Consider the following 20,926-nt stretch of genomic DNA (forward strand, 5'->3'; position numbering starts at 1 on the left):
CAGAGTTCACAGAAGGGAAATAAGCATTGCCTTAGAAACATTAACTCCCCATTGCCTGGGCGCACAGCAGTATTGGACAGCTTATTTGACACCAAATATGATCCACCGTAAGTTGTGCATGCTTAGTGCATTGAAAGCCAGCTGCATTATAGTCTTAATGGCAATGTCTTAGAGGGCAGAGGGCTTTTTTAAAAATAGTGGGTGGCGTGGGTTCTTTCAAGGAGCTAAAACCACAGCACTGGAGTGAGACTTAACATATTGGGAAATCTACAATTGTTGAAATAATAATTTAATGTTAATTGTACTAGGCTAAACTATTTTTTAATTATTTCAGCTTGATCCTATTCCTGAAAAGGTATTACAGCAGAGAGCAAATGGCAACGCAGTGCATTCCATTGAAAAGGTTATTGAAATACACAGTGAGTACATAGGAGTGATTCTGTGCCTAGAGTTCGTAATTCATTATTTAAGATGTTAAGCTCCACACGATTCACATGCTAAACGACGACTTGAACTTGCATGCAGGCTGCATTAGGATAACAGAAAGAGCAGCTGTGGAGATCCAAAATGATTTCAGAAAGAAATGGCATGTTTCTTCAAACAAAGCCAAGATGGAAGTGATTTCTCAATACCAAAGGGCAATGAACCATTAGGAATGATAAATAGATCAAGAAGATATGCAATACAAGAAAATGGATCAAAATTCACATGGTAATAGACGTACACTGAACAGCCCTAAAGTATTAGCTCACAGTAATTTTGGAGGAAAAAGTCACAGGTACAGAAGGTAGTCAGAAGGTAGAACTATAATGAGGCACAGAAGTTCACAGGAATCCAATATAGCACTTCCTATCCCTTGCTTCTCTCCCATCTCTCATCCAAGTTAAGAATGGAATTTCCTTGCTAGTGCTTTTCTGTTGTGGAGATCAGGCAGCAACCATGTTTTGGCAGCCTCCTGTCCACTTTAGTGTCTAATACGCAATCACTACTTAGCTCCAGCATCCCCTTCTGCAGCAAGCGTATAGATGCCCTACACTAAGATGTGTTTGTGCACCTCCTCCCCACATAGTGAACTGGCAGCCCCCAGATTCACTGGCAAAGCGAGATTTGGCCTTTTAGACCAAATGGATCTGCACTCTTACTTTCTCCAGGAGTTAATTGTCTTCATTCCTCTTGCATCATTCTTTCAATGTTTTTACGGCAGGAAGCTTCCTTGGCCTTTTCTTTCTCAAGTGTTGTGGCCTTCAGAACTTGGCCATCTTGCTATTTTTGATATTCATTGTTGCTTGGCAGCCTTATTCTTCCTGTGCATTTGACACATTATCCCCTCTGTCGTTCCATCCAGGAACGTTCTTCTTCCATACAATCCTGCATCTCCAAGCTCTTGTGTTTCCATTTAGATGTTTCATTGTGAACTCAAGCTTAATATGTTCAGTACCAAATTTCTCACTATCTCCCAAGCTCTCTCATCTTCACTCAATTTCTCTTCAGGCCCCACCATGTTTAACCAGTAACCAACCCTCCTTCCATTATTATTCTGTAAAAACACAGCCCATCCTTTCTGTCTCCTGAGCAGAAAGTCTGGTTCATATCCTTGTCATCTCTCCTTGACTATTCCAGTCTATGCAGTCTCCTAGTGTTTGCCCTTCGTCTGCTTATGTCCACCCAGCACTCCTGTTTCCACTGCTCTTGTTACTCAAATGAGCATTACTCAAACCATGTAATACCCATCCTTTGATATCTTTCTTTCCACAGATCCAGCACAAGCTTCTACTGTGTACCTTCAAAATGCTGTATGTTCTTGCTCCCCACTCCACTCCTCAGCCTTATCTTTCTTATAATCCCCCCATGGTCTCCTGTTTCCTGCAAAGATTCTTCCATTTTTCTCTATTATACCTGAGACTGCTTTATAGGATGCCACCTTACATCCCAGCAACCTCCTCTTTCTTCAAGCCCTACTCAAAAATGATTCTTTCAAGGAAGGCTTTTAAACTTTAGTTGAGTTGTAGGGCTTCTTATAATTAACCCAAAATATGTGTGATTTAGATAATAGCATATTCCTTCCCTTAACTCCATTTTCCTCCTTTCCTTACTTTTTACCCTGTGTCTGTTTATAGATGAAAAGCTCCTTAGAAGTAGGAACCTGTCAAACCTGTTCTTTGTAAAGTATCCTGTAGAGGGATTGTATGATATAAAATCTTAGAATTGTAGAGTTGGAAGGGGCCAAGAAGGCCATTCTGTCCAACCCTCTGCTGTCTCAGGACACCAGTTTACTATTCCACTCAGATGACTGTCCAGTTGCTTTCTGAATTTCTCTAGTCTGGGAGATCCCACAATTTCTCTAGGCAACTGGTTCCATTGTTGTATTGCTTTGACAGTGAGGAAACTTTTCCTGATACCTAGCCTGAATCTAGTTTGCTACAACTTGAGTTAATTATTCAGTGTCTTACACTCTAGGATGAGCAAAAAGAGATGTTGTCCTTCCTCTTCGTGATAGTGTTTCAGGTCCTTGTAGAGTGCTATCCTATCCCCCCTCAGTCCTCTGGCTCAGCATACCTTGTTCTCTCAGTCAGACTGATTGTACCATATTATAGTAGTTGTAATAATAAGAACAACAACCACAGGGATTCTTCTGTTACTGTATTAAAAGTAATAGGCAGTAATGGATTCTTCTCTTTGTATTTCTATTAGGTAAGTACTGGCACTCACTCCAGCGTTATTCCTCAACAGTCAGCTATTCTTTGGTAGAGGCACAGAAGTGTGAGAATGAAGAAGCAGAGACTGTAACAGCCATGGCATCACTGTCAGTGGGAGTCAAGCCACCACCTGACAAAAAGTGAGTTACGTCCTTCCTTTCCATTTACATACACCCACCATGTCCGAAAAGGTATGTTATATATATTATTATAAATAGATCCATTGGAAGAGACAAAAACTTGGAATTAATAACAAGTAATATCGAATTGGTATCACTGCAGCAGAGGTTTCCATCAGCAGGATGAGGAGGGAGGGAGTCCTTGGCAATCCTTTCCTGCAGCCCCTCCAGTCTGCTGTAGACAACCCCTCAGAACAGCATGGGAGGCAGCCAAGGCAGCTGGAGGGACAGGGCTGGCCCATTGCTCATGCATAGTGAGGCAGATCAGGAAGGCAGAAGATAGGGGCCCTCTCCCTGCCCTGCCCAAATGTTTTGTTCCTTGCCTGTCTCTGAAAACACTGTCACCAGGTGCCACTGGGGGACCATTATTGTCCCCTTCTGTCCCAAGAGGAGCCTGAGCAAGCAGAAGAACAAGCATGAGAGTGCCTGGGGAGGAGCAGTAGCCATTGCTAGCTCAGACAAGTGGAAACAAGCTCAAACAGCATACTGATCAGCTCTCCTCGGCCATTCGCCCTTGCTTTCTGCTACTGCACCAGAATGGGCTCTCAGAGAACAGTGAGTCATTTACAATAAGGACAACTGGAGGAAGTAAAACTTCCATGGTATACAGGCATTCCTTGTTTTATTGCATTTTTTTTTACAAATTGAAGGTTTGTGGCAACACTGTGTTGATCAAATCTATCAACACCATCTTTCCAACAGCATTTGCTCACTCTGGGTCTCTGTGTTGCATTTTGGTAATTCTCACAGTATTTCAAATGTTTTCATCATTATTATACACATCATGGTGATTTGTGATAGAAACAAAGAAACAGAGCAAGTCAGAAGTGTGCTTCCAGGCCATCAAGTCTGGCCCCTGGCTCCAGCCGGCTCCACTCATTTTTAATTTAATTAAATTAATTTAATTAAAACATTTCTATGTCATCCTTTGCAACAAGCCTCAGGACAGCTTGCAGAAGATAAAATAACAATATAAAATACCATTAAAACATTCAACAATAATACAACAAACTACAATTCACAACTAAAAAAAAGGAGAAAAAATGACATGCCTGCCATGAGGTTACTCTTCTAATTGTTTTGGGCACCACAAAGCACATCCATATGAGATGGCAAACTTAAAACTTTTTTTTAGATATAATGCTATTGCACACTACATGCAGTAGACTACAGTACAGTGTAAACATTGCTTGTATACACACTGGGAAACTAAAAAAAATGTGTGACTTGCTTTGTTGTGGTGGTCTGGAACCAGAGCTGCACTATCTCTGAGGTGTGCCGATAAATGAAAAGAGGAGGGGAAACTATTTAAGTGGCTGGAAGCAGGGAGAAAGCAGGAATCACTTCTCATTGTTGCCACTTTTTTAAAAAATGCCCTTCTTGGCAAAGCAGGTAAAGAAAAACTTTGCAATTTGCCTTTTCTCTGGAGTTTGATGTTTAAAATTTGGGGTGTGGGGTACAAGTCATTTCTGTAAATAATCTAGTGTAGTATGCAGTGAGTTGTTTCTGTTGTTATCAGCAGACTTAGGCTGCAGTGCTGTGCACAGCAGAGACAACCCTGGGCATATCAGAGATTAACTGCTTTGAAGTAAGCAAATACACCTGATAAAATGTCACACAAAATTACTTGAATCCCCAAATGGTATTCATGGGATTTCAAAATTAAGTCTTCCAAAACAGTTTTGAAAAAATTTCTTGGGTGGCAAGTTATGATGTTGGCATGGGCAGCTGATGTCCACTTTTAAATATCCCGATACAAAAGCAGGCACAGGATTCTATGCTTCTGATGCTCGTGTAGGAGAAGAAACTGAAGCTCCTCATGCATGTGCAACAGAAATTCATGGATTGACAATCCCTTTCTATTATGGGAAATATCTGCTGTATCTGGTCATACTAGCCTTCCCCCTTTTGGTAGTATAATCAATTGGATTGCCACCATTTTCCCCTAGTAGAGTGCCTATGTCTTTAGCAAGCAATAATTAATAATAGCGCATCTTGTGCAAGTGTATTCAGATAGTAATCCTATTGAATTCACGACACACTACCAGTGTTAGCACACTGTTATTTTAGACTTACCCTGATTGTTTGTTTGTTGCATTTGCATGCCGCCCCATAGCCCGACGGCTCTCTGGGCGGTTCACATCACAAACATAGCACCACAGCTGACATAAAAATAATAGATAAAATTTTGCATTGGATTGAATAATAAGAGACATGTGTTTGAATCATTGAGCAAGGAAGTCTGTTCTTTAGAGCTGAGGTCTCAAATGTGGTATCTGACAGGCTATGTGCCTCTCCTTATTTTATTTCTTAAGGGTTTTTTCCCCACTTTTTCACTGGAAGATCAGTATGTGGCATAGTAAAATCCTACCTTCCACTGCTGCCTTTTGCTCAGAAGAGTGGCATTCAGATCCCAGCACCACGACCTTGTGATTACTATTTTGGGCAACTTAATTTTCTATTAGCCACACAGCTTACCTTCTGGGAAATTAGTGTTGTGTGACCAGCTGTGCTGACTGTGGCAGCCATTTTATGAGAGCATGCACAACTATCTCATATTTTAAATGTGCCCATTAACTCAGAAAGGTTGGGAGCTCCTAAAGGTCGTTTTAAAGGAAGTTTTCATGATTTCTGTAAAGATGCTGAAGTGGGCTTCTAAATAGAAGGTAGCTCTTCAAACAGACGGATGTAGAATCAAATCTTTTACATTGTCAAGGCAAGATTTTATTATCCCACAAGTCTCTTTTAAGATTTTCTTTTATTCTGTGACCTCCAAATTGTGAAGCACACAGAAGCCACTATGTAATCTTGAAAGCTCATAATTTTGTAGCACAATATTGGACTTGGGGTAGGCTGAGTGGTTCAGGATGTAGAAACTAAAAATTACTCTGGTTCTTCTTTGTGATATCTATGAAACACATACATGGATTCTGTGCCTGCATGGAGCCAGCTGTCAGAAATTTTTCACAACTGAGAGTATTTTGGCAGGAATCCGTTCCCCACCCTTGGCATTCAGTATTTTAGGAGGCGTTCCCATCCATTCCCTCGGTTCTTTTTCAATTGCCATTGTGGCGCCTCATGAAGTTCTTTCCTCTGTGATTCTTGGTGATTCTTAGCATTTCCTGGCTTCTTCTCATATCCACATCTTTGCAGTACAGGTATTCCTTGTTCCCTTTTTTTGTTCACTAACCTGTTACTCCCCCCGCCTTCCCACACACAAAATAGTCCTCATCTTCCCAAAACTTTTTCCAGTCTTTCTCTTCTTCCTCTTCAAATGATGCAAGGTGTCTTGAAAGTATTATCACTTTGGGGGAAAAAATCCCAACTGATGGACATTCATCCTGCCAATCAGGGATACATGATTGATTCCTCCCCTCATTACCAGAGCTTCACTAAGAACACCCAAAGAAACAAGGCAGAGTGCCTGAGAACAGAGCTGTGGAGCAAGGTGCTGCAGGCAACAGACTTACCCAAGTCTGCAAAGAGGGGGTGCCCATCTGTCTCAGAGGCCCCAGCCTCACCTCCAACTCTTCCTGCTTTCTGTGGCATTAACCATGGGCCAGACTGCTCCACCAATGCCTGGACACTCACTGGAGCTGCCCATGGCCAAGAGGTTGGGAGAGAGGGCCAAAGTGGCAAAACTGGCAGAAGCTGCTAAATCAAAGGGCCACAAGCAGCATTTGAAGACCCACCATTCTGAGCCAACTTCAGCTTCAAATTCAACCGCATTTGATTTTGACCCTACAGTACATAGACAAGAACCAGTTTCAGCAACCTTGGTATTGAAAGGAGAGATTTGGGCATCTTCAGGATCACATTGGTTGGGCACCATCTCACCAGTCCAGATGGAATCAGCCTGCAGCAGAACTGAGCACTGTAGAAACTGAGCACTCTTGGTCGCCTCTCTCAGACTGCCCAGAGCCCCATTGCCTTGGACTGCAACCTTCCAGAAACTGGACTGTGCCACTGCCTTCTGTATAGCACTGCACCAGACATTGCCTATCTGACAGATACAGCCTCATCATCACTCGTGGCTGATCTTTCTCATCTCCTGAAGTGGCTCTGGGAACCAGCTTCTCCAACTGAAGGCCTGGAACATTTTTTGATTGAATCTTCCAAATGGCCCAAGTCTCTTGGTCTGGACTAGCAGCAGCTGATTGAGAGAATGGATGACCCAGTGTTGAAAGCAATCTATGTAGAGATGTCAGTGCTGGTTGTGATACTGTTTCAGCCAACATGCTTGTAGACAGTACATGGAAGACCCTATCCTCTGTGACTCCAATATCCTTCCTCTTTCAGGAAGGTCACATTGAGAAGACTCCGGTTGACAGGGATGGCAGCTGCCTGGATCTTATAAGGGAGGCACATCCACTCACCTTCCACCTAGGGACTGTGGGTACCAGGCTACCATGACTCAGTACCAGCTTTTTTGGGACAAATTGACTCTCTGTGACCTCCTGAAGAGGATCCAGGAGTCCAAAGACTGCCAAGGTCTTCCAAGAACAAGCATCTCACCTCTCCCATTAGCAGATTCACACAGGCAGGCACCAAGCCAGTTATGGAACCAAAGTTATGACTGGGCTGATAGCATTTGAGGAAGCACATTGTGACTACTCTCTGCCAGTTTGTTGCAGGAGCCTGCTCCCACACTGAAGACATGCCTTTTGACTGGGAGGGCTTCTTTAATGTGATTTAATAGGATTTGGTCTAGAAAGCCCAGTCAACAGCCAGATGGATGGAACTCAGTCAGCAACTTAATACAGTCCCAATGGTGCCTCAAATGGTACCAACCCAGTCAGTCCCCCATGAACCTTGGAGACAAATGGACCACTGTTGCCTACAACAACCTGCATCCTTTCCTAAATGATGCCACCTCAAGATACTGACAAGGGCACAGGTGCTCTGAAACTGACAGGTATCAACTGTGACCATCTCCTTGGACTGGTTTCCCTTCCCATACTCTAGTTCCCCTTTCCCATGCCTACACCTCTCTTTCTGCCTTCCCACGTGGGAAACAATAACATTGGGTGCCTGGGTCCTTTTTGTTGTGGAACAGGGATACAGGATCGAGTTTGACATCCTCCTGCCTCTCAGAATCTAAGGAGTATGGTTTGACCTATGGTTTGATCAGACTCATTGCTTTTGAAGGATGCTATAGAGTGAATTCCAACTTTCCAACCAAGATGGCTTCTGCTTCAGATACCTTCTGGCAGTGATTTTCAACCACCGGGAGATTTTCTGCCGGTCTGGGGGGGGGGGGGCAGAATCTCAGTGGACTGGCGCACGGGCTGGCTCTCCTCCATCTCCTCTTCCTTAGTGGATGTTGTCAGTGCACTGGTGCCATTGGGGGGCTGGGGGCAGAGAGATGGGTTGGTGGGAGCTGGTTGGGAGCCACATGGTGCCGATTCCAGTATTTTGTTCTTTGTTGGCATTTTTTGTTGCTTGGTTTCTAGTTGCTTTGGAGACGTCCTCTTCTCTTCTCTTCTCTTCTCTTCTCTTCTCTTCTCTTCTCTTCTGTGTGTATGTTTGTGTTTGGAAACTAATACACAGAATACTGTATTATATGTATGGTGCTTTTTGTTTCTGCTTTAGCAGTCCGCAGTGGTTTTCCTGTTTTTGCTGGTCCCCAGCTGTGGAAAGGTTAAAAACCACTGCCGTAAGGTACCAAAGCAGGATGGAGGGATCTGATCGATACTGGGTCTCAGAGATACCAACTTCTCTATCTCATCAAAAAAGCTCCATGTGGTGATGTTGTAGAACATTCTACCCTTCCTGCAGGAAGGAGACTGGGTTGCCTCCACTGATTTGAAGGACACATAATTCCACACTTCTCTAGAGGCCTTACAAGTATTTCCTACATTTTGGGTCTGGAAGAGTTTCCAGTTTTCTGTTTTGCCATTAGGACTGTCCACAGTCCTATATCTGCAAGGAATCCAGGTTTACCCCTACCTGGCTGATTGTGCATTATCTAAATGAGATTCCCTTATTCCATTGAAGCTACCTGCATTTTATAGGGGAAGTTGGGGCTTTGTATGAACTTTGAACATCTTCTCTCTCCCCTTCTCAGCTGATCCTCTTCCTTGTGGTCCACCTCAACATCAATTCAGCGAAGGTGTAACTTCCAGATTCTAGTGTGTCAGTCCTGATCAAGGTGACCAACAGACTGCACAGACACCTTGTTGTCACTACTTTCCAGATCTAACAGCTCCTTGGCTTCATGGCAGCAGAGGTAACAGTGGTACTGTTGGCCAGGCTCTGGATGTGTCCCCTGCAGCTGTGAATCATCTACATGTTCCACCACACCGATAACTCTTGAAGAACTCACGTTCACACCCCAAAATCAATTCTTGAGTGGTGGATGCATTAAGACAACTTCACTAAGAGGACTCCTTTCTCTCCCCTGAGCTGGGTTTCATATTGATCATGGATACCTCCCTGTCTGGATGGGGAGCCCACTGTGGTTCTCTGAAGATCCGTGGGACATGGAAAGAGTTTGCAGCCTCCAAGTATATAAATCATTTGGAATGTCTGCAGTGAAGAAGGCTCTTGTGGCTTTTCTCTCTTTGCCATGTCCAGATTGCCACAGACAACAAACACCCTCCGGCCTCCCACAAGGAGGCACGTAGCCTATTCTTTGGCCTACCTAGCTGTCTAGATCTGGGATAGGTGTATCAACAAGTGCACTGTGATCCATTTTACTGGTGTTGGCAACACTTTGGCTGACACTTTAAGCTGCTTGACTTTACGCTCTTTAAGCTCTCAAATGCCACGAGTGGCAACTCAATACTAACATGCTGAGGAAGATCTTTGCAAAGGGGAAATGCCTCAGATTGATCTTTTTGCCACTGGAGACAGTGCAATATGTCCCTGCTTGTGCCAGAAGTTTGTGTCAGAGTAAATTGTCTTTTTGGAAGAAAAGTCCTCTTTCTGGTTCTCCAGTAATGACACCAGCCCTCCTTCAGAATGGTAAGCTTGATAATTCCCCATATGTGTTATGCACACAGACCATAAAGAAGAAAAGCAGGCTGCTTACCTTGTTTTTCCAGAGGTTATCTGTGTATTCACAGAACCTACTCACTGTCTCCTCTTAGGTGTCATATACTAACAGTTTTACTTATTTCATCATGACTGGTTTTGACCAAAGTCAAGGTAAGCCTGTCAGATCCTCCCTCTCAAATGAACTGAAGGAATGTGTAGGAACCCCTCTAATACACTGATTCCGAGGGTGATGGAGGAGTTCCTGCCAAACCTCTCTCAGTTGCGAAAGCATCCTGACAAGAGGCCCCATGCAGGCGGAGAGCTCATATGGGAATGCACGGATGACCACTCAAAGAGCAGTAGTGAGAGGTCAGTCACCTGCCTTTCTTTCAGCAAAAAGACTGAGGGCCACACTGTGCTTCAGAAGTTTGTGGTTAACCTGTGCAGTGGATCCTATAAGTAGGACATCTCATTTCCCCATGTCTTATAATGTTCTTTCTTTCTCTGCTTCTACTCCACCCAGTTCCATTAATTTGATTCCTTTCTGTGAATGTATTTACAGGCCAGATGAGGAGCCCATGGAAGAAGATCCTCCCCTGTAGCACTCATCTGTAGGTTGAAATTGTCCTGTTCGTTTGTCTTGTCCTGAAACTCTGCCAAGAAGCTTTCTCATGTTACTCCTGCATCCTGTCATGGTTTTCTTCCAGACGACAGCAAGGCAGCCATGCATGAAAGAAAGCTAAATTTCTCCGTACCTGTACAGAATGTGTTTATGGGAAAGAAAAAATGCAGGTGAAGAGCAAGTACATGAAAGACATGGGCACTGAGCATTTTCCCTCTTTTCCTGAATGGGAGCGATGAGAGGCAAGAAGCCAGTGAAGTATTTGGCAGAGTTGCCAACATACACACACACACACACACACGAAATCAAAGATTTAACACAGATGTGACAACTTTCATTTAAAACTGGTGCTTGAAGTTTGATTACCCTCCATTCAGACCACTCAAACATTAGTGTAGTTTTGTTTATGTTTTATTTTTGTGGCTCTTGCCTACCTGTGATTGAGACACTCTTTTCAAAACCCAAACAATATGAGAAGATGTGTTTTTTTTCTTCATATGAAGGGTGAAAAGAGAACTAAGCTTTTTATACCTATACATGCAGACTATATATATATATACACACATATATATATATATGGAGAGGAGGAACATAAAACAAGGAAGATAGCCCAGAAAGGGGATCGGCTTTAGCATCTCCAAAGCCATCTGAAGTGTTTGTGCCTTTTAAAAACATAGTTTGGATTGACTTTGGGCAGCTGGTTTTTTCTGATGTTTTGAGGAACAATGCCTTAAAGAAAAGCAAAGAACTCTGCAGCAGTTCCTCTGGCAGGGTAGGCCAAGAACTGCAATCAGCAAGAAAGGCTCTAGGGTTTCTGCTAGCACGAGTGCTTAAAGCAAGGAATGGCCAGAGTTTCTCCAAAACTGTCTACAAGTTTGGGTTTTGGTTTGGTTTGGTTTTGTTGCTGTTTAAAATAAAAATTATGGTAGTTGCCAGCAATGTGGCAAATTCTGTTGGGTTTCTAAAATTCAACAATTAAAAAACTAACTTCCAGCATCTCCTATACATTATGTATAACCATTTAAACTATCAATTTGGTTGTAAGCGCATGCTTCAGAAAGAAATGCAGTTTTTTTTAAAAAAATTGGAATGCTTTTTATTAAAAGCAACTAGCATGAGATATTGCTTAATATTTTAGGTATTATATATATATATATGTATAATGTATATTCCAAATGTATTCCAAGCTTAGAAACAAGACTCTTACAAATTATTGATAAAATATTTATAATGCATTTATACACAATATATAAATAAATGCAGATTACAATGGTAGCCATTGGAAGTTCCCTTGCAAAAGATTTATTTGTGAAATGGAATGTAAGGGTTTTTAGAAAAGGAATCTAGTTTGAAACTTGACCATTTTCAAACTGTAGTTTGGAATGTTTTCAGAATGCCAACATTTTAGCCACTGGGCAACTACCCTAAACAATTCTATTTTAATTTAAGGTTTTTCACTTTGATCCTCTCCTTAAAAAATGAGTTTTCTAGCAAATATGTACTTGCTGCTGTTTTACTTCATTTTGGTTTTCATAAAAGCCCTGGAACAGCCTTATTTGCATGAATTTTCATTTCTAGTTCCCATTTGACAACTGTGTTTCCAAATAGTAACTGTTATCTGGACCTGTGTCATTTTTTCCTGCACGCTGAAGTTTGTGTTTGAACTTCTGTACAGTCAGCAGTTTCATGGTCATGTCAGATGGGTTGCAGATTGTGAGGCTTTGTTTTCCAAAAGCCTTTTCACAAAAGAAAGGATTCCAAGGTCTTTTTTATATCAGGAAACTGATTGTGTATTTTCTCTGTTCTTCAGTCATAGTTGCTATGCTACATAAAAATAAGGAGCTTTCTTTCCTTAAAAGCATACTAGTATTAGAAAGAATGATGTAACATATATCCTCAGTATAGAGTGTGGCAAGGATTATTAAAGGCATTAATAACTTAAATGACCATATTGAGGGTCTGCCAAACTTTGTTGGTGCAGTTACACTAACACACACAGAACATTTCCTGAACCACTCTGATTGAGTAAGTCCTTGAAAAGACTATTTCACAGTGAAGAATTATAATCATATTAATAATTTAATTCTTGTTGGCTGGGAGAGTGCTAATCCTTGCCATCATTTCCTTTCCTCCATTGCCTTTTGAGGTGAGGGGAGTTGACCCTCAGAGGAAGTAACTAAACTTTTAGTAGTGATATAAGGTGGCTGGAGTTCATGTGTTCTTTTTCAAGCAGTGTAGGGTCTGCCATGTCCCTCGTCTGCAGCACCAGTTGTATTTTAGAGGTTTTCCTTGTTTAAATTTTTGTCATGATAACTGACAGGGTCACAATGTAATACCTTGTTTCTGGTTCTGATTTTTTTCTTCATTCCATAAAGAGTGGAGTTTAGAGAATTTAAACATGATTTTGAGTGAGTGCAGGAGAGTGTTTTAATCCCTTTATTTAATGTTTGATATGCAATTTCTAAGACAGACACTACAACATTTGAGTTCTTGCTAACCCAAATACATTCAAATTGATGAATACTTTTTGGCATTAGAACTGCTAGGAACATACTCTAAGAGTAAAATTTGACAGGCAAGATAAAATGTATATTTTATAAAATGACTACCTTGCTGCTGTGATCTAAAAAGATTTTTTGCTGTGGAATCACCTGATTTCATATTTTGTTAAATTACCCTTATTATTGCTGTTGGGGAAAGTGATGCATTTGTAATCACTTAAATCTAAAATACATTTTATTTTCAACACTTCTTTACATGTTGTCAAAATATGAACTTTTTCATTGCAAGAATTGTTGATAACACAACTCAACAACGTTGACAAGATGGCCTGAACTTACTTGCTTTCAATGTTGTTACTTCTAAGATGATTCATTTGTTTCTTACAAAGAAGTTGCTACATCATTGTCAGTGCAAATCTTTCAAGAGTGACAAACATCTTTGTTATACAGTAGTCTGTCCCACAGTGTAAAGCTCTTGGATCTGTTTACAATGGCAGTGACACAATCTCACTCTGGGTTTTCTCTGCAGTTAGTGCAGCAGAATGAGAATATTGTATAACACCAGTTGGGGAGGTACCACTGTAGCCTTGATTTTTTTTTTTATTTTTTTATTTTTTTGGGTGGGGGGAGATGTTTACTTAACCAGGACCTGATGTGGAAAGGCTTATGAGGTCTGAGATTGAACTAAGAGTTGGCGCAGATTTTGGCCACGTGCTTGCAATTCCCACATTTTTATATACTACCAATATGAGGTACCTGAATTCCACCAGCAAGATACTAGAGGTTGTTTTTACTAATCCAGCTTCCAAGATATTGGGGTAGCTTACTGCAACTTTTCTCTTGTAGCAATTTAGAAACGAAGGAGCATCTTAAATCGGCATCACCAGGATGTGTCTCCCAGGTTGTAGTACACAGTACTAACAGTTGAATATTTGGGATTTATTTTACTTTCAGTACACAAACATTCCTTTTTATCAGTCACGCACTCATTCCATTCTTCCTTTTGTAAACTTTTGGGCCCACATTTTATGGGCATTGAAATATATAAATATATATATAGATATAGATATAGATAAAATATATATGAATATATTTTTTTAAGTTTCCTACACCTTGAGGTTGCATGGTCTGTTAGGTTGGCATGTCTTTATATTGTATACAGATTTTGCACGCCACACTTGGCAGCTTTGGGTGGTGGGGGGCATCCCCTTTAATGGCATTAGCAAGAGATAAAAGGTTTGGATGTTTTTCGTCATGCAAATTAAAAATTAGGAGCATGGAGGGGAAAAGAGTTTGTCTTACTGAACTTATTAAGGACCTGTGCTTTTTATTGTAAAGTAATTAAAAATACAAAGGACTTAAACATGTCATTTTAAGAAAAAAAATATCTAGCACTTGTGACAAACCAATAATAGAGTTTATTGTATTTATGTCAAAATAATGGTCTAGGGGAAACTACACAGAACACACAGACTGCCTGTGTCATTTTGTAAGGGGAAAGGGGCGGTGCTTTCCTTTAGGCAGGGAAGGGGTAAGGCAGGCACAAAACTATGCCAACTTCTTTTTGTATTAATTCTCAGATGAAAATGACAACTTTAAGAGTTAACTCTTCAGCACAGCTGTGTTAACATTTTTTTAATTACTTGGAATGATGTCTCAATAGATTTCACTTTTAAGCAGTGATGTACTGTGCAAACACTGTGGTTTCAAACACAACTTTATATCAGCAGGAAATGAAGTGTCTTCATAGTGATAGTTGAGCTTGGTTTCCTCCCAGCTTCACCTTGTATTTGATATTGATTAAAAAGATTCCTAATGAAAGAATGAAAAACAAAGAATTTTAACACTTCTGGTGCTCTACGTTGGAGGCGCTATATATATGGGATGAAAAACTGTTCACCCAAGAGCTTATTACAAATATGTAGTACCAAAAGTTGTAACTCTTATATTCTGCTTTATGCCTATACATGCTCAGTATGTTGTCACCATTGGTAGCAGCTACCAGTTTATTCTGTAACTTAGACACAATTTCACTCTTTAGTGTATGAACCCTTTAAGTGATGGTAGCATATTCTTTGTACTTAAATTTTCTTATGACCTTTTTCCTTTACTTGGTGGAGTTAAAAGTTTTGGGTTATTTTTCCTAGCGCGCTCTCATTCCTGTTTTTGTTATTTTGTTTTACTTGTTTTTTACTGGCCAATGGTGTCTTTCTCTGACAATACCAACTTCAATTTCAACTTTAATAGAAGTCCAGTATTTTGTACCACATTATGACAACTTGTTATTCTTGTGGTGTAAATAAAAAGATAAAGTGAATTATAGTACCATCTCTGTTGCTGTTACTGATCTCTTTGTATGTGTTGTCTTCATTCATTGACAACTTCTTGCATTCCTACGCAGGAGTATAGCTTGAAGAATTGCCATCTTCTAGTTATGTTTCAGGGAAGTGGCATGATACCATCACAGTTCTGGAGCAGAAACACTTCTGCAGATACATCTCTGTAAAGATACAGTCATGTCCCTAAGGCCTAGTTCTTAATGAGTTTCATGTCACAACTCAGATGACTGAATGATCCTCCATGCAAAAGAATAAAATACATTTTCCACCTAAAATTGAGATGTCAGATAAGAGTTTTACTGTATTTTGGGGGGATTTGCTATTTTTTGTGTATTGGGGTTTGCTTCTTTGGTATGGAATAGCATGGTATGGAATAGCATTCTGTCAACCATACCTCCTCCTCTAGTCTGAAATGGGATAGCCCAAGACAAGTAGACTGCCTTAATAATGACTGATTTTCAATCATAAGATTGAACCTAGAGCTAATTATTTTTCTTATGGTCCTTCAGGCTATGAAAATATCCCTGTAAGCCTGGTGATACTTCAGTCCCAATATATTTAATAACAAATTGTAAGAGATGAAATCATACATCTCCTAGCTGTTAGCCAACTGTCTTGTATATTGATGTTCTATGCGTATTTGTCTTGTCCAAGAGACTGGCATGATGGATTGCACACACAACCCTGCTTTTCACATTTCTCCCATCTCACGTGTCAAGCCACTATTAACCCTTAAAGGAGTCAAGAACTGAGGTAGCCACTTTCTCTTGCATCAGACCTTTCATGCCTCTAGCACAGTATGGTTGACATGGGCTAGCAGCAGCCCTCCAAGATGCCAAGCAGCGTCCTTTTCTAGACCTACCTATTGAGGCAACTGAACCTGAGGCCAACTGCTGGAAGAGGAGGCGCTCTGCTACTGAGCTACAGCCGTCTCAATAGAAACTGCATCCCAGTCACACTTTGCAACATCCACGGTGGCCTTTTTGTTGAAAGGGGGTAGGGCATTCCATTGGGTATGCCTAGAATTGGGTTCTGGCCAACACTATAAAAGCTGCATATGATGATGACTTTTTAACATGTACGTGGCATCCATACAATCCTCATGATGATGATGTTGTGAACTGAGGCTGTTTAACAATACAGGTCTAAGGCTTGTGAAAGCAGCAAACAATTGCTTAAAATGTATAGCACCAGTGATACCCATATTCTAAACCAGCCTTCCCCAGCCTGGTTTTTGGGCTACAACTCCCTGCAGTCCCGGCTCTCCCGGCTAGAGCTGCTGGGGACATCTGGAATGTACAAAATTGAGGAAGGCTGCGGTAAGTGTAAAGGTCTGCACACAATTTCGATGAGTTCCCTAAGGTATTCACAGGGGTTTCCTCATTTTCTTGGATGAGCTGTGGAATGCTTCCCTATGCACTTATTTAACAGTTCCCTGTAAAAGGAAATGGGCAGTCATGGCTTGCATCTGGGTCTTGGTGATATTCCTAGCTTCTACATCACTGTGTCTTGTTAAAAGTGATGAAAAAGTAACAAGTTGTAGAGAGCCGTGCAAATATGTGAACCTTGGATATCACTGGGCCAACCAAAATAGTATTTCTAACCCAAACCACAAATTGAATTTCCTCAAGAACTTGCACATTCATATTGATATTTGTATTGTTTTATTCAGATTTCAACCTTGGGATCAAGTCAGTTGGACTGAAATGTTTGTTCAAAGATTTGTCAAGAGATTTTTTTTCATGAATTTTGTTGTGCTTTGAAATGAAAAGTGCTGCTACTCTTTGTTACTTTAAACAGAATTCCCCATTGCAAATTGGCAACAGCCCATAATATTTGAGGAGACGGTCTGTGTGTAATAGAGAATTTTGGGAGGGAGATTAAAAATGTAAGGTGTGTCCCAGTCAATGTATGGTCATCCACCATCACGATGGATGCTCCGCTGAAAACTCCACTGCAAGGAAAGAGAGATGTGGAGAGTGGGCCAGTCCCTCGCTCGTGGCAGGCAAGGCCATGAGAGTCATCGCTGCCAGGCTCTGAAGTGGAGGAGGCAGAGGGCCGGGCGCAAACAGAGGCTGAGCCCTTTGAAGCTCCTTCAAAGTTGCCTAGTGAAGTTTTGTGAGCAGAGCATGTGAGCCGATCTGTTTTGAAAGAGATGGAAGGGCTTTTAGGAGGGAAGGGGGCAAACGCGGGCCCAGTCCTTGACCCATCGGGGAGGCACTGGGAGAGGCTCAGCTGGAGAGGCTCTGTCCCTCCTGCTGCCTAGCTCCCCGAGGGTGCCAGCTCCCCCGAGGGCGGTGCCAGCAGCCTGGCTGAAAGGGAGGGACAGGGGAGAGCTTTCCAGTTAGGGTTCAGCTCATTGATTGCATGGCCAGGGGCTTCTCCTTCCAACTTTGGTATAAGGCTGTGTAAACTGTTCGGTCGGCTGTAGGGTTTCAGTAAAAGAACAGCATTTCAAAGGATTGTCTTGAGTTGTGGAACGCAAGGGCATGGACCAGCTCATGACATGAGACACATCAGCTGTCTGGAATGAGGAGTACCTTGTCACCCCTCAACTGGCTTCCAGATAGCATCTTGTTGAATTTGCAGCATGGTGTTCTCTGGGATTCATTGAGAACTGTGATGCTTTTTCTTGATAATGTTAGCATGGGATGGAACGATGAAGGGTGGCCTTTACATTGCGATATCTGCTGATGCTTTCCCCAAAATATAATCATGCTGTTTCAGAGTTACAGTGAGTAAGTTCCACCCAGAAGCCAAATCCTTTCACATGTTTTCCAATGGGCTAGATGAAAGACAATTCTTCTGTTTGCATGCTGGTTACCTGAAAGTCCAGCCTGTTTCTGATCAGGCCTATTCAGCTGTGGTTTCAGTGGAAAAACCAAGTATGTGCTTCATCACATTTGTTTTATCAAAGCGTCAATATAAATCAAGCAATTACATGTTGTTTCCCTTAAAATTATATTCCTTGGAATACCTTTACTGGAGGATGTAAAATGGGTCACAAAAATGAAAAAGACTGCTCATTGCTTACTAGCAGCCTCATTAACTTGTGCTGTGTCACTTGGCTGGGCAGTGTTGGACTTTATACCATGACATGATCCCCTGCCAAATGGAGTTGCTTAATTTCCGTTTTGATTTTTCAAAGAGGGATGGGAATGTGAGTGACCCCATTTAGAGAAGGAATAAAAGGACTTGCCTGTCTCTGTGCCTCATTTGTGGGAGGAACTGCCTTCCCCCTGGAAGTGCCATCTGAGCCTTCTCCAGAGGTGTGGCCCACCGACTACTACTGCAGGGTGAAGAACAAGGCAGCGTGATGGGGAAAGAGCTCCTATCAGAGAAACAGAAAGTGAACGAGTCAGAAGGGGCCTCCCGGGCCACTTAGTCTGACCCCCGGCTCCAGCCGGCTCCGCTCGCGACATGCCCACCATGTGCATGTCTAGCCTATCCTTTCACACCCTCACCAATGGGGCTTCAACCACCTCCCATGGCAGCCCATTCCACACCCTCGGGATCCTGACTGTCAGGAAGTGCTTCCCGGCGTCCAAATTGAACCTTGGTTCCTGAGCTTTGCTCCATTGGAGCACATCTTGCCCTCCTCTGCAGGGGAGAACAGGTCTCTATCCACCTCCATGTGACATCCCCTCACATACCTGTATGTCGCCAAGAGATCCCCTCTGAGTCTGCTCTTCTCCAGGCTGAAAAGACCCCGTTCCCTCAGTCTCACCTCATACGGCTTCCCCTGCAAACCGGCCACCAACCTTGTGGCCCTGCGCTGCACTGCCTCTAACCTGGCTATATTCTTTCTGTAATGAGGGACCCAGAACGGAACAAAATACTCCAGTTGCAGGCACACCAGAGTCGTATATAATGATAGTAATACCTCTCCCGGTCTAGAAGCCATGCTTCTGGGTATGCAACCAAGGGTGGCATTCGCCCTCTTGACCAGCACATCACACTGCTGACTCATGTTTAGCCTGCAGTCAATCAGTACCCCAAGATCCCTTTCACAAGAGCTTCTCTCCAGCCACTTGTCCCCTAACCTGTACCATCAAAGAGGGCAAGGCTGCTGTTTGTCTTACATGGGTTTTTGGTGAATAGTCTGCCTCACCATAACTACCTTTATCTGTCTTGTGTGAGAGCCAGATATGGACAAAGACTAGAAGGATCTGTCTGAAGAAGGACCTGCCCCTCTTTTAACTGAACTGGCAGTCCCTCTCTCAAACTCTTTTATTGGCTCTTTCATTGAGAGTTGGACTATTCTATGTGTCTATAGGTTCCCTGATCAGAGGGGGTGGTCATCCTCCAGTTCAATTGCAGTGTGTAAGTCCTGATGGTGTTGACTGGCTTCTTGAACTGGTGAGAAAAACCACCTGCCCGTCTGTGCCCATCTTGGCTGGTGGTGCTGGGGCTGGGAGTATTGAGGGACCTATTAAGTCTTATCATCTATGCCTCCTTCAGAGGGGGTCAGGTTTGTGCCTGTCAGAGTATGGCCCCCTCCTTAACAAACTTAATTTGAACCCCCTGAACCTTAAAAACGTTAGATCAGTCTCAAATATGCCATTTCTTTGTAAAGTTTCTTCTTGTAAAGAAGGCAGTGTTTCTCTAGTTCCACGTGGTCCTAAATGATACTGAGTTTCTTGACCCATTTCAAACTGGCATCAGAGTGGGATACAGACTCGAGACTGCTTCGGTCACTCTAATGGATGATTAGAGGGGGAGTGTGCCATTGGTTCAGTTGAATCCGTGGCCTTTGATGCTGTCGACTGTAGTAGCCTTCTGAGGGAGTTGGGATTGGGGGCACTGTCTTGCAGTGGTTCCATTCCTAGCTCTTGGTTCAATTTTAGATGTTGATGCTTGGTGACAGCCGCCCCTGCAAAGAGGAGCTGACTTGTGGACTCCTGCAGGGCTCCACTTTGTCTCCCATGTGCTTTAACATCTATATGAAGCCACTGGGACAGATCATCCAGAGGGATGGTGCTGGATGACACCTAGATTTATTTGTCCTTACTACCATCTACTGCTTTTTCTAGACACTGTTTCTACTCTGAATGGCTGCCTGAAGCTGGTAACAGGCTGGATGAGGAAAAACAAGATGAAGTTGACTCCAGGCAAAACAGAGATACTTGCAGTTAAGGGTTTCAATCCAGGATTAGAGGTGTGTCGAATGGTTCTCCCCTGAAATATTGTGTTTGCAGTTTGGGGCGCTGCTTGAGCCAGCCCTTCAGATGTCAGCACAGATAGATGCTGTGGTCAAGAGTGCCTTTTGTCAGCTCTGGCTGATTCGCCAACTGCATCCCTTCCTGGAGGAGAATGACCTGAAAGCAGTAATGCATGTGCTGGTAACATCTAGCCTCAATTTCTACAGCGCAGTCTTCCCTTGTGCCAACTCCAGAAGCTGCAACGAGTACAAAATATGGCAGCCAGTCTGGTCTCTGGGACATCATGGAGGGACCATGCATCATGATATTAAGGCTTCCATACTTGGCTGCCAATTCACTTTCAGATGCAGTAAAAGCTGGTGGTAATTACCTTTAAAGCACTTTGTGGCTGGGGTCCAAATCCTTCAGGAGCACTTTTATGCATATATTTAGTCCTGCTTGCTATGCTT

At 42.5% G+C, this 20,926-nt stretch overlaps 1 protein-coding gene across 13 annotated transcripts in view; it reads left to right on the forward strand.

The window, feature by feature from the left end:
- The window catches only part of HDAC4 (histone deacetylase 4), a 261,456-nt gene extending 246,150 nt beyond the window's left edge, over window positions 1-15,306 (forward strand). For 12 of the 13 annotated variants that reach the window (XM_044431663.1, XM_044431675.1, XM_044431665.1 and 9 more), the window contains 3 exons: window positions 335-419; window positions 2,692-2,836; window positions 10,416-15,306. In XM_044431663.1, coding sequence (XP_044287598.1) covers window positions 335-419; window positions 2,692-2,836; window positions 10,416-10,455 — 270 coding nt within the window. In that variant the 3' untranslated portion in view covers window positions 10,456-15,306. The other variant, XM_044431666.1, reaches the window with a different exon arrangement.
- Window positions 15,307-20,926: the final 5,620 nt, after the last annotated feature.

The sequence above is a fragment of the Varanus komodoensis genome, unplaced genomic scaffold (genome assembly GCF_004798865.1).
Source record: "Varanus komodoensis strain SLA01 unplaced genomic scaffold, ASM479886v1 scaffold23, whole genome shotgun sequence".
Taxonomy (NCBI): domain Eukaryota; kingdom Metazoa; phylum Chordata; class Lepidosauria; order Squamata; family Varanidae; genus Varanus; species Varanus komodoensis.